The following is a 12,507-nucleotide window of genomic DNA, read 5'->3' as shown; positions in this document are numbered from 1 at the left end:
TGGGCATTTAGGTGGTATGTTAGCTAGACCAGACCCTTTCACTTGAGGTGGGTTGTTCTTCATTGTTTAGAAAGGGTCAAATGTTTGTTCTTGTAATTTTAGCTTGTTGCTTTAGTAACTGCTTTAAGTTAGATTTGTTCCTGGCTTAGTGTTTAGGGATTTTTCATCTCTACTCACTATCTTTAGCCTTTGAGCTTCTGTTGTAGATTTTGGACTATTTTTGCCTTCGAGCGTTTATACAATGAATGAAATGCTCCCGTTAGTGTGGTTACTAGCCACCTATAAAAGAGGTTGAACAAGTTTTTTTATTTACGTGACAGTATCATGTCGTACTTTCGTATTAAGGCTAAAGTGGGTGCACTTAAGTTGTAAATATATGTAGGTGCTTTGGGGGTCGAGTAAATTAAGTGGGGGTTAATTTGAAATTGTATTTATATAATTAAAATTTGACGGATAAGTCAGCACCAATGAAAAATGTTGGTCATGCGGACCTGATTGGGATTCGGAAAGACCGGTGGGAGCGTCAATCACGGTGGCGGCCACTCAAGAAGGAGACAAAATCCTAAGGGCGCGTTTGGATGATACTTTAAATCAAAAATGAAAAAAGTTACGTTAATTTTTTTGGAGGCTCCACAAAATTATAATTTTTGTCTTTAAAAGTGTAATATTAACCGAATTTTCATTTGGCATACATTGGACCAATTGTTAGACCCCTCAATTATTTAGGAAAAAAAAATGCTCTAGAGAAGTCCTTTGATGTATCATTTTTTATTAAATTAATCTCCAATATTTCACTTTTTATCAAATAAATACATTCGTCCACTTTTTGTTAAATTTCTAACTGTGTGTCACGTCATATTCAATTAAAAGACAATACGTTTCTCCTTTAGTAAAAAAAAATATAAAATGAAAAAGAAAAAATAAATTATTATTAAATATAAATATTAAAAAAAAAAACTAGAGCCACCCAACCTCTGTTTTTTTTTTTAATTAAAAAAAAATCTTCCTTTGTTTTATATATATATATATATATATATATTAGCTTTTTATTAAAGGGGACAAGTGTCACCATTTGATTGAGTATGATGTCGCAACACCATTAGAAATTTAACGAAAAGTGAACGAAAGTATCTATTTGATAACAATTATAATCTTAGGAAGTAAATCCACTAAATGGATAAAATATATATCTTAGAGAGTGATTTGATATTAAAATAAAAAATAAAAAATAAAAAAATCATACCTCATTACCTCTAGAACATTTTTTCCTAATTATTTTAGAGCTAGTTGGACTTGTATAACTTATTTTCTCATAAATTCATTCCTCTTCATTCAATTTTGGTTTCGTTAATTAAAGTTAAATTCAAACTTTTGGAGTGTTTTGCTTGCTTTGAGGAAGAATGTAATTCAGAAATGGACAGAAATTTATTATAATTTAGTTTCTAGAAAATTTATTACAAACTGATCTCCAAAAGTGACGTGTATTTTTGTATGAAAGAAATATATATAATAACAATATCTTTGTTCACTATAGCTTTCTTCGTTCATAATAATTCAATAATTAAATTATTTTATCCTGTGTTGCTTGTGTTGGAGACACTTATGAGGATTGGACATGTCGTATACATTTTGTTGATTTTTAATGAATGATGATAACCTTTATTTTTGTCTTTCTTCGTTGAATAAATTAACAATGTACCTCAGCACTCTTGCACATTTTGTTCATTTACAAACTAACATGTTATGGAAATTGACACGTTAGTTTGTAAATTTATGTGGTTTTTATCACATTCGTCGTTAAATAATTAAGGGTCTATTTGGTTTACAGAATAGCTTCTGAAATAAAATAGTTATTTTATAATTCTTTTATTTGATAGAGGTTTATTCGTAAAAATAGTTATTCTTATAGAAACAACTATTCTTAAAAGAGTATACCACATTTTCTGAAAAAAAAAAAAAAAAAAAAAACCCATATTACTTTTTTTTTCATTTTTCAAAATTCCAAAAAAAAAAAAATAAATAAAAAAAAAACCTGTAACGCGAATTATGTGGTAGCCGACCACCCAACCCACATCGGAAGCCAAGGGTGGTCACACCACTCCTAAAGCGCCTCGTAGTGAACCCTCGAGAAGCTCTAAGGGTGGTGCAATCACCCCCGGTGCATTTAGGAGTGGCATAACCACCTCCGATTGGCTTTGGAGGTGCTTCACATATATACTTCTCAAACGCCTTTTTAATAGTATAAATGTCGTCAAAGGTGTTGGCATTTGATAATGCTGGTGGAATGATGAGTGTTGATGAAAGCTCATGTGTTCTTTTCAAATTCTTAAGCCATGAGACAAAAAGTCAAAGTTTATTTGAACAAAACACTGTGAAGATGGAAGGGCTGGATGAACTCCTTCAAACTAATTAAGTTGAAAATCTAATCTAGTATATCTCTTCCTCTCTGTCTTGAAGGTATGAATTATAGACCGAAAATATTGTCTTCAGAAGGAGCTTTGTGACTTGCCAATTTGCAGCCAATTGCTTCTTAGGGAGAGGTGGCAAAGTCATAAATTTTGATTTTAGTTGATTGTCAAAGCTGTCTCACCGAAAGTGTGGTGAGGAAATACATTTGGTTCTGTAAGCTAGTGACCGCAAGTCATAGGATATGGACACCACAGGGAAATTGTTTGAGTTGATGAATATTTACAAGCCTGCTTCCTGAGGGGCATTGGAAATGTTGGAATACCACTCGCATTTCTCACATGCTATGACAAAGCTGTTGGTGTGTGTTCATGTGGTGAAGCCAAGTGTCGTTTGCCATCAAAACCTTAATATTTTCTGTAAGCAATGGCCGAGTTAGGGGAGGGTGTGGGGTGCAGTTGCCCACTCAACTCTTAAAAATAAATCTCGAAAACTCACCCGCAACAGATTTCTCTTTCCTTCCTTGAAGATGTTGCTTTTTTCCCTCCCTCTTCCTTTTTCTCTTCCCACATACTTCCTCGATCTCTTCCTCGTCTTCCTCATCCCTCCCTATCAACCCCGGAAAAATGGCACCGTGAGAAAATGAACTCCCAAGAAAACAGAGCAAGCAGAGAGATTTTCCATAAATCATCTAACGAAACCATCTCTCAGTCTCTCTGTTCACAGCTTCCAGAGAAACATTGGAAGAATGATTTGTTTGAAAAAAAAAAAAGGAGGATAAAACTTCACTAAAAGCCCTGAATTTGTTTCAAAGGCTCACGGCATTGCATCAATATTCCTTCAATCAAAATGTCCCCTAGCTTCCTGATAATTGAAGTTTATTGTAGATGAATGAGTTAGTTCTAAAAACTGGTTGGGATGAATCAGGTTTTGTGGGATAAACAACCCTATATTTGATGTAAGAGCTGCTCTTTAATACTCGGTGCATGAAAATGCTCGGTGAGTAATAAGTTTCCAACAAATCAATTTGTAAGATATTTGTGTCTATGCTAGATAGTATAATTTTATCCAATATTGATCAAACAATGTTGACATGACATTCTCAAATAAACAATTAGATTAAACATTATTAAATAAAAAATATCTAATAGTTAATTGGGAGTGTTATGTCAGCATTAAGGCTGTAAACAAGTCGAGCTTGAGCAAGTAGTGCATGTACGAGCCCGGGCTTATTTATCAAGAGTCCGAGTTGAGTTCGAGCTCATGACAAGTTTTAAAAATTAAGTTCGGCTCGGCCGATTTTGTTGTAAGTTATATAATTTATTTAACATACAAACAATAGGGATGAACTCATTTAAAAATTAATATTACATTATATAACATATAAACAATATATATTTATATTGTATGTTAAATAAACTATATAACTTACAAAAAAAATAAATGAAGTAATGATTATTAAATATCTAATGATAATACTTATAACATATAATAAAGTGATTATATGTCATATGCCACAATGTTATATTATTATATGATCATATAATCTTATAATTCTATTCTATTATATAAATAATATGATTAAGTACATGGATTGTCATTATATTATATGACTAATAATTAGGTATTGATATTATTCCCTTTTACTATTTTATATAAATTATAACCAATTAATATATACTGACTAATGACCATTTTTATTTGTTAATTAATTTATTCTTACATATATTATATTGTTTGTTAATATACTATGTTATAAAATTAAGTTATATAAATTATATATATACACGAGTTGATCCTTATATGAACGGGTTCACAAGCTTTAATCAAGTCGAACCGAGTTTATACGAGTTTGTATCATTTAATAATTGAGCCTAATTCCGTGTTCACAAATAGCTCATTTAATAATCGATTCAAGCACGAGTTGAGTTTATTCGAGCCAATCTCGAGTAAGTTCACAAGTAGCTCAGCTCATTTACACCTCTAGTCAGCATTATTGGATGAATGGTTGATAGAATTATAATATCTAACATTACTTAACAATTAAATTTGGCAAAAAGTACATATACCCACTTGAAACACTCAATTTCAATGTTCACCCTTAACTAAAGGTTGCATCAATGTCTCTTTTTTCTTTTTTTCTTTTTTTTTTTTTTCTTTTTTTAATTTATAAGAATATTTGTCTTTTTGAGAATTTTTAAGTGCATTTTTATCTTTTTGGGGGACAAAGGGGATAAATTGCAAATTTTTGGTAGCGTGGGGGATATTGATGCAATCGATAGTTGATGGGACGTTACAAATTGGGTGTTAGTTTGATAGGGGTTTGTATACTTTTTTAAACAAATTTAGGAGAGAAACTTCACTTAAATTCCATGAACTTTCATCACTTTTGCAATCTCCTTCAATTTAGTGTATTGAACTTTAAAAATTTTGTAATCTCAACCCTCCATTAGAATTTTCTGTTAAATCCTAATGGATGGGTGATAAACTATGAGGAAGAAGCCTGAGCAGGTTTCGATTTGGATTTTTGGGGCGGACTACAAGCGTCGGACCAAGCTTTGGTCTCGCTTTGATCTCACTACCAGTGATTTTTTCCCTTTTTTAATTTCTTAGACCTATGTTTGGTTGCTTAGGAAGTGGAGGAAAGGATCTTCAGTTTTTTAAGTTTTGGTTTAAGGATCTTCAGGTTTTTTTTTTAAAAAAAATAAAAAAATAAAAAAATAAAAAATAAATAAAAAAATTAACTACTATTTAAGGGTAATTTTGTAATTTTATAAAGTTTACCAGAGTATAATGGTCATTTCACTCTTTGATTATCTAGTTTAACTTCCAAACTCTAACGGGGTTGGGATTGAAAAAAATTTAAAGTTCGATACACTAAACTAAATTGAGAGTTTTATTTTATTTTAGAGGAAATATTGTAAAAAGGGGAAAAAAAAGAGAGATAACTTTATTTAAAGGTATCAAACTATTGGTCTATTTGACTTAAGGGTGCTGAACTTCAAAACGTCTCAAACTAGGGTATTCAATTTTCTAAATATCTTAATTACAGATACTCCGTTAGGATTTGTTATTAAATCTTGTCAAAAATTTTAAAATACTCATGGTTTTTTTTTTTTTTAAAAAAAAAAATTGCTAAGATTTAGGTATTGGTCAGAATTTAACGGAATTTGCCAAAATACCCGTGCCTGAATATTTGAAAAATTTTATAATTTTTTTTTAAAAAAATATAAACACATGGGTATTTTGGCAGGATTTAATGTACGACAAATACTAACGGCATATCTGTAATTGAGACGTTATGAAAATTAGATACCCTAATTTGAGACGTTTTGAAATTCAGTACTCTTAAACCAAATAGAGCGACGATACCTTTAAGTGAAATTATCCCAAATAAAAAATAAAAGTTCCCTTAAATTTAGTTGTAATGACTTAGGAAGTAACACTCGAACTGTCAAGTTAATTTGCAAACTATTAGATTTAGAGTAAAAGTTAGAGCATTCTAAACATTTTTTCAAACCATATGCCATCAACGTCAAGAGAATATATATGAGACCATCCTTTGTGTGTGTCCCCGATTTTGTGGAAGAAAGGCAACCAAGCAAACGTGAAGCAAAGGCCAATTCCTCTTGAGAGTCAAACATCATGATGAGCAAAGGCCAATATTTCTTCCACAACCCTTTCAATTCAAATCAAAGAAGAAATGGAGATTGGAGTCAATTCAAGGCCTAATCAAGTGGTCATTGCCGACTACCATTTTCACACGAGATATGCGGACAACGTGTTTGCGAAGGTGTCTTTTTAGTAGTAGGTTTAACTAATTACAATTTAATTAAAAAAAAAAAAAAAAAACTAATGACAATCATAATCAACTTTTTCTTTGCCCAAGTGGCTCAATTAGCAAAGTAAAAAGTTTTCAACCCCCACTAACCACTCCACTTGTGCGTTGCAGTGTGTGTCACAAATATTACTTTTTAGTCGTTTGCTTATTAAAACTTCTAAAAGAAAGGTTTAGTGTGGAGGGTGGAGAACAGGGAGTTATGGAAAGATAAATGGATTCTGATTCCCATACCATATTCAGAAGTGTTCTATTAATAAAGATGATTTCCCTTGCCGGATAGGAAAACTAATGGAAAGAGTAGACGATGAAGAATTGGAGCTGGTGACAACAATAACCAGAAGGATTTGGCATCGTAAAAATACAGTAGTCTATAGAGGTGATCTTATACACCGTACCCATTTAGTCAAATGCCCGAAAGATTCAGTAGAGGAGTTTCATCATGCTACGCAGTTTATGGGGAATAATACGGAGGGACAAAAAAGAAAAGAAAGAAAGAATAGAGGAGAGGAGAGGAGAGGCCAAAGTTGCAAAAACCACATGTTTGGGGGTTAAAATAAATTGAGATGCAGCGATAGATAAAATTGAAAAGAAGATGGGCATGGGAATCATTGTAGAGACCATGAGGGTAATGTATTGGCATCTATGTGTGCCACAAAGTCTTTTGTAATTGACCCAACAATAGCTGAAGTTGTAGCAACGTGGAAAGCGGTAGAGTTTGGAAGAAGAGAAATGATTAAAACACTCACACGACACAACACCAAGGCACAATGGAGTGGGGCCATGGACCTCACTCCATTGTACCTTGGTGTTGTGTCATTGTTGTATAGTGTGAGTGTAAGGATCACTCCCCTTGGAAGATATTTGGGAATCCGACGAATTATATTAGAAGGTGACACATTGAAAATTGTGTATGCTTTGCAACAAGAAGGCTATTGCTGGAGCTGGTATGACCAACTAATTGATGATATAAAAACAACCACGCGCCTCCCCTCCACACTCAACGGCCTCCGCTCCCCCTGTTGTCAACCATGTTCTAGTGCTTGCGGTCAACGTGCTATTGTGGCGTGTGAGCAGGGGTATGAAAAAAAGCATGTTTGGCAACTCACTCTTTTTTCTTTATTTTTTCCCTAAAAAAAGGTCGACCATTTCTTCACGTTACCAAACTACTTTATTCACTTTTCTCTCACCAAAAATTCAAAACTCATTTCACATTTATATTAAATCAATCAATTATTATTTTTCTCTAAAAAAAAGTCAAATTTCTTTCTTCACATTACCAAACAACTTTATTCACTTTTCTCTCACAAAAATTCAAAACTCTTTACACCTTTATATTACATCAATAAATTCTTATTACTATTTCAAAAAAAAAAAAAAAATGAAAATGCAATCACGTGAAGGTTCAAGAGACAAGGAAAGTTTGTTACCACATGGTAATTTATTGTCATGTCATTTAAAATTTTTAAATGACATAACACCATATATACTACTAGACATAACAAAACAAAATCTAAATCATCAAATGGATCATCTCCATCTCAAATTGAAAAATGCCCACTAATAGGCCTTTCTAATGTTGCTTTGTAATAATGTGGAGAGAGGATCCAATTTCTCAAACCTATAATAGGACAAGGGGATAAAAGAATTAATCCTTAAATTCCCATAAAATCTAGTATTTTGATTTTTATGCATTAGCTGATCTAATTTGCAAACGTTTTATGATGTTCGAATAGATAGCTCCAGTGAAATTGAAACTTGGCCATGTTGACCTTAACAGCATAATCTAATATATCCAAATTTTCACAATTGTAAATATGCATTTTTATTCTACTAACCACAAACTGTATCCCACAAAGGATTTACTGCATGAAGCAACAAAATCAACTTGAACCAAAGCAAGTCGTCAGTGCCAAATGCACAGAGAGGTTTTCCTCAGTCCAATAGAAAAAAAATCTCCAAATACATTCAAACAACAATCACTACCAAAACTGCAATGGAAGAAGTAACACAAACAAATCAAACAAAATACTTGGCCATCTGAATTTCTTTCTGCTTGAAACCACATTTCTCATAAAACGCTCTATTCTCCAAACTGCAGTCAAGAATCACCTTATAACACCCCATTGAACAAGCATGATCCATGAGGAACGCAATGATTTTCTTGCCTAATTGCATCCCTTGAGCATTGGTGTCAACCACAACATCTTCAATGTGCCCAACTTTGCCACAATTCCTGAAAAATTTCTTCTCAATGAACACGCTCCCTGTTGCAATAATCTTACCAGAACATTCATCTTCAATAACACAAATCACATGGTGATCTCCAAGGGAGCTGATCTCCTGAAATCGATCTTCAAAATCCTTGTCAGATACAGAGTCACAGACAGTTAGTTGCCGCAATAGCTCTATGAAACCCTTGCTTTTGTCTGAGATCTGTAATCTACGGACTTGAAACTTTGGTTCTTCGCTGGGCGAGTCACCGGCCGGCATCTTTTCCAAGTGGGACTTTAGGATTGCCTTAAGATCTAGAAACATTCATTTGGATAAACAAGGAGAAAGCATCAAATCTCTGAAGAGTTATCTGTATTGCCTTTTGAAGCACAATACAGTACTTGGTTATAGTTCTCTATGCTTTCTAATCAGCTGCACAGTATGTGCAAGCCTGCTCAAATCAAGTTACAGAAAGAAGGCCAAGCCTCTCCTGTTTATAGGTTAGCCTCGGTTGGTTTGTGAAAAATAAAGTTAAGCAATGGCTTAAAAACTCAAATAACAACAAAGTTTGGGGAATAACTCTATCAACAAATATCTATGTTAAGCTCTCGCTCTTTTAAGTTCTTTCATACTTGATGCTAGCATGGTGAGCAAAACTAATACCCCCTTCTGAAAGAATATGTGTAGCTGATGCATTAGCAGTTTAGCACCATCACGATGCATTTAAACAGAGAAAATAACAGCAAATCTAGAACACTAGTAGGACTGCATTCACAAATATCTACAGGTAGGGTTTCAGCAAAATTGTTTTCGAAGAAGCCTGCTAAGGATATGAACCAATTACTAGCATGGTAACACAACTGAATTACAGCTTGGTAGGTCGCACAACATTCCATCAACAAATCAAATATTCCATCTCCTTCAGATGATATGCAATAGTAAAATTTATCATCAAGACACTCTTTGACATTGTCTTGGTCAAGATTATTCATACATCATGTGTTCATTTCGTAGGCTAGTTTAAGGAACCAAGTATGTGATTTCTCAAAAAATAAGCAAACAGCATAAATTGAAACTTTTAATTCTTTTTCTTTTTCTTTCACATATATTAAAGCATGTCATCTTCTGAGTATGCTAAGTACCTACAATAACAGTATTCGAGTTCTCTAAAAAAATAAGATAACATTGTTAAAATATCAGCATCTATAATATCCATAGAGAAGGTCTCAAGGTCCCCTTGCCAATATTACAAAAATATATGGGGTGATATATCGATTTTACTAGCTGATATTGGGAAGTATCAGAATTTTTTCAGAAAATATTTGGAATCATAAAATATTTAAATATCGGTTGCCACAAAAATTATCGGCCGATATCTAGGACTTCTGCGAGATATTGCTTTTGTGGGACTCCTCCAATATCATTGATATTCTCAAAATTTAAAACAATAACCAACTAGAACAAGAAACATTCATTTTATTGTATTGATATTCAATACAATAGCGTCTAGGCTTTAAGCTGGTTCAGACTTTCTCTTAAGCAAAAAACTTCACAGAAAAGTAGACGGGGTTGTGACTTCTGTACAATTAGTCACTGTATTTTAGAGTTGGAAATAATGGCTTTGTATTACAAAATATTTTTTTTAAAAAAAAAAAAAGAAAAAAAGAAAAGAAAGGAAAAGAACTCCTCAACTTGACAGCATGTATGGTAGAGTTTATTCTATTGAAGAAAATCCAATCAGTTTGGTTCATTATGTATGATGATCATGTAAGCAGTCCATACATATGCATAGATACTAGCATGAATGTTAATCATTTTGTAGAGATACTAGCAGAAAATGGAGCTTCAAATACAAAAGCACAGAATCATGCAGACAGCTATGTATTTAACAAGGTTATAAGAGTCAGTAGCCTCTACATGACCTATGCAGTTGAGATGCTGTCATAAACTTCTCATGAAGCCTGTCGAGACTGAACTTATATGGTTATCATCAGTATTCATGTCCCTGATTTATTACAAGTTAAATCTTAGAAATGGACCACCAAAATGTATTTACTGGCCACATGGGTCCTAGTGATTTCTGCAAATTCAATGATGCAGACTCAGAACAGGAATTCCTATGGGACAAATAACAATGTAGTCCTGATGACTCTAGATTTTTATATATGTTACGGGCCTAAGCACATTTCTTCAGCATGCTGACAGGTACATTGTGATTGATGGGAAAAGGTCCACTTCCATTCTTTCACCAAGGCAGGCCACTTACGTTGGACAAACCAACAATGGTTTCAAAATTAAAATATTTGATGGGTGTCTTACAAACGCTTATAATAGAAATAAATTGTGAACTTAACCTTTTTCATTATTTTTGTGACAGAATTCATATGTGTTGTTTTGGCGGGTACAAGTGTTGTTTTATCCTGTGGTGGCAACATAGACAAATGTCAGCTGACCCACATTTCTTTCCGGTTGCCTTTGTGTTTGAGTTGATGCAAGCTTGAATAGCTAGTTATGAATAAGCTATATTCATCATTTGTTCAATTTAGAACATTTGAGAGGCTGGACACATTCAGGAGAGAGCTAATATTAATGTATATTTGGTTGAATATTATGAAAATCAGGTGCATTACAAATGCTGTGATTCGGGTCTGTTCAGGGCCTCCTAGTTCAGCACTAACAGTTGGTCTTTGGGGGTGATTTGAAGGAAGATATTAGGATAAGCTTATAGACTTATTTAGATTGAATTTTTTTTTTTGGCTTTCTGTTGGACTTTCGTGCTGGAATTTAAAACAGACAAATGATCAACCAAAAATAAAAGAGAGAGACGAAGGAAGAAGATGGGGGACATACCTATTCATGGTTATTTTTTCAGATCTGGTTTGGCGCTCTGAGAAAGAGAAGGTAACAGACAGAGAGAGAGAGAGATGGTGAGATTGGCCATTCAGCGCTTGGTGCCGTACCTGGCAGGCCGAATCCGAGAGAACCAGAGGCTTCTAAGCTCCGTTTCTTCGTCTTCTGTTCTTCACGAAGACCCTCCATCTTCTTCTTATTCATCTCCATCTCCGTCTCCTTCCCTCGATGCCCTTCGACTGACTGAAAATTTAATAAATAGTTTATAACTAAACTCTCGATACGGTAAAAATTTAATAAATAATTTTTAATTAACATCCACGACCATAATAAAAGTAATTATAAATTTAAAGTCTTATTATTTATGTTCAGATAAAAAAAAAAAAATTATAAATTCTTAAAAAGTTTTATTTATTTACTTTTTTTTAAAAGCCTCATTTTTACTTTCATAGAATTAGTCGAACATGCATAATTTTTTTTTCAACGTTTATTTGAATTAAATATTTAAAAAAATATGAAAAATATTCAAAGTACGTAAATTCTCATTGTTTGCGCTGTGCATAATAGATAGAATTACACTCTTGGTGAGTCTTCAATGTTCAACAATTTTTTCTGCATTATGTTCTATTACACGTCAATTTTTATATAAATTATCTCTATTTTTCTCTTTATTTTTCTTTAAATCTTATTATTTCATATATTGAATCAAGTGATAAGTTATTATGTATCTAATAAATTATTAAAAATAAGTTTTAAAATACATTTTACAAACAGAAGAAAATGCTCTAATTGACATATTAAATAAAAAAATATAATATAAATATTAAAATAAATTTAATTTAATTAATATTTAAATATAAAAAAAAAAAAGACATCACTTAAACTTGTCGCCTTTAAGCTTCAAAATTTATTGAGCTAGCCTGAAATAAAATGAGGATTTTTTTATGTGTTCAAAGAGACTAATGAAACCCAAAAGACTTGTTCTATAACTTGTTCTATAACTTCTATAGAATCATCAAAAATGAAATTTTTATTACGTTGATAACCATATATATAGATTTTTTTTAACGAAAAATCTAAATATTTCGTTAATATCGGATTACGAGCATAAAAGCTCTTAAATCAACAACCTGTGCTTTATTTTCTTGGACTCACCAGTCCAGTATGAAGTTTGACAGAATCAAAGAAGAAGATGAATG

General features: G+C 32.6%; 1 protein-coding gene across 1 annotated transcript; it reads right to left on the bottom strand.

Annotated features, from left to right (window-relative positions):
• Nucleotides 1-8,024: 8,024 nt before the first annotated feature.
• LOC133877147 (glucosamine 6-phosphate N-acetyltransferase-like) lies at nt 8,025-11,538 on the bottom strand. The gene is made up of 2 exons (XM_062315394.1): nt 11,309-11,538; nt 8,025-8,772 (listed from the first exon to the last, which is right to left on the bottom strand). The coding sequence occupies exon 2, from the start codon at nt 8,735-8,737 to the stop codon at nt 8,264-8,266; it is 474 nt and encodes a 157-aa protein (XP_062171378.1). The 5' UTR covers nt 8,738-8,772; nt 11,309-11,538; the 3' UTR covers nt 8,025-8,263.
• Between the last annotated feature and the right edge of the window lie 969 nt (nt 11,539-12,507).

Source organism: Alnus glutinosa, chromosome 9, assembly GCF_958979055.1.
Source record: "Alnus glutinosa chromosome 9, dhAlnGlut1.1, whole genome shotgun sequence".
In the NCBI taxonomy this organism is placed as follows: domain Eukaryota; kingdom Viridiplantae; phylum Streptophyta; class Magnoliopsida; order Fagales; family Betulaceae; genus Alnus; species Alnus glutinosa.
Note: the sequence above shows the minus strand (reverse complement) of the source record. Positions and strands in the feature narration are given on the sequence as shown.

Excerpts from the sequence above, each read along its gene's own strand:
- LOC133877147 (XM_062315394.1), bottom strand. The coding sequence starts at position 8,737 with ATGCCGGCCGGTGACTCGCCCAGCGAAGAACCAAAGTTTCAAGTCCGT.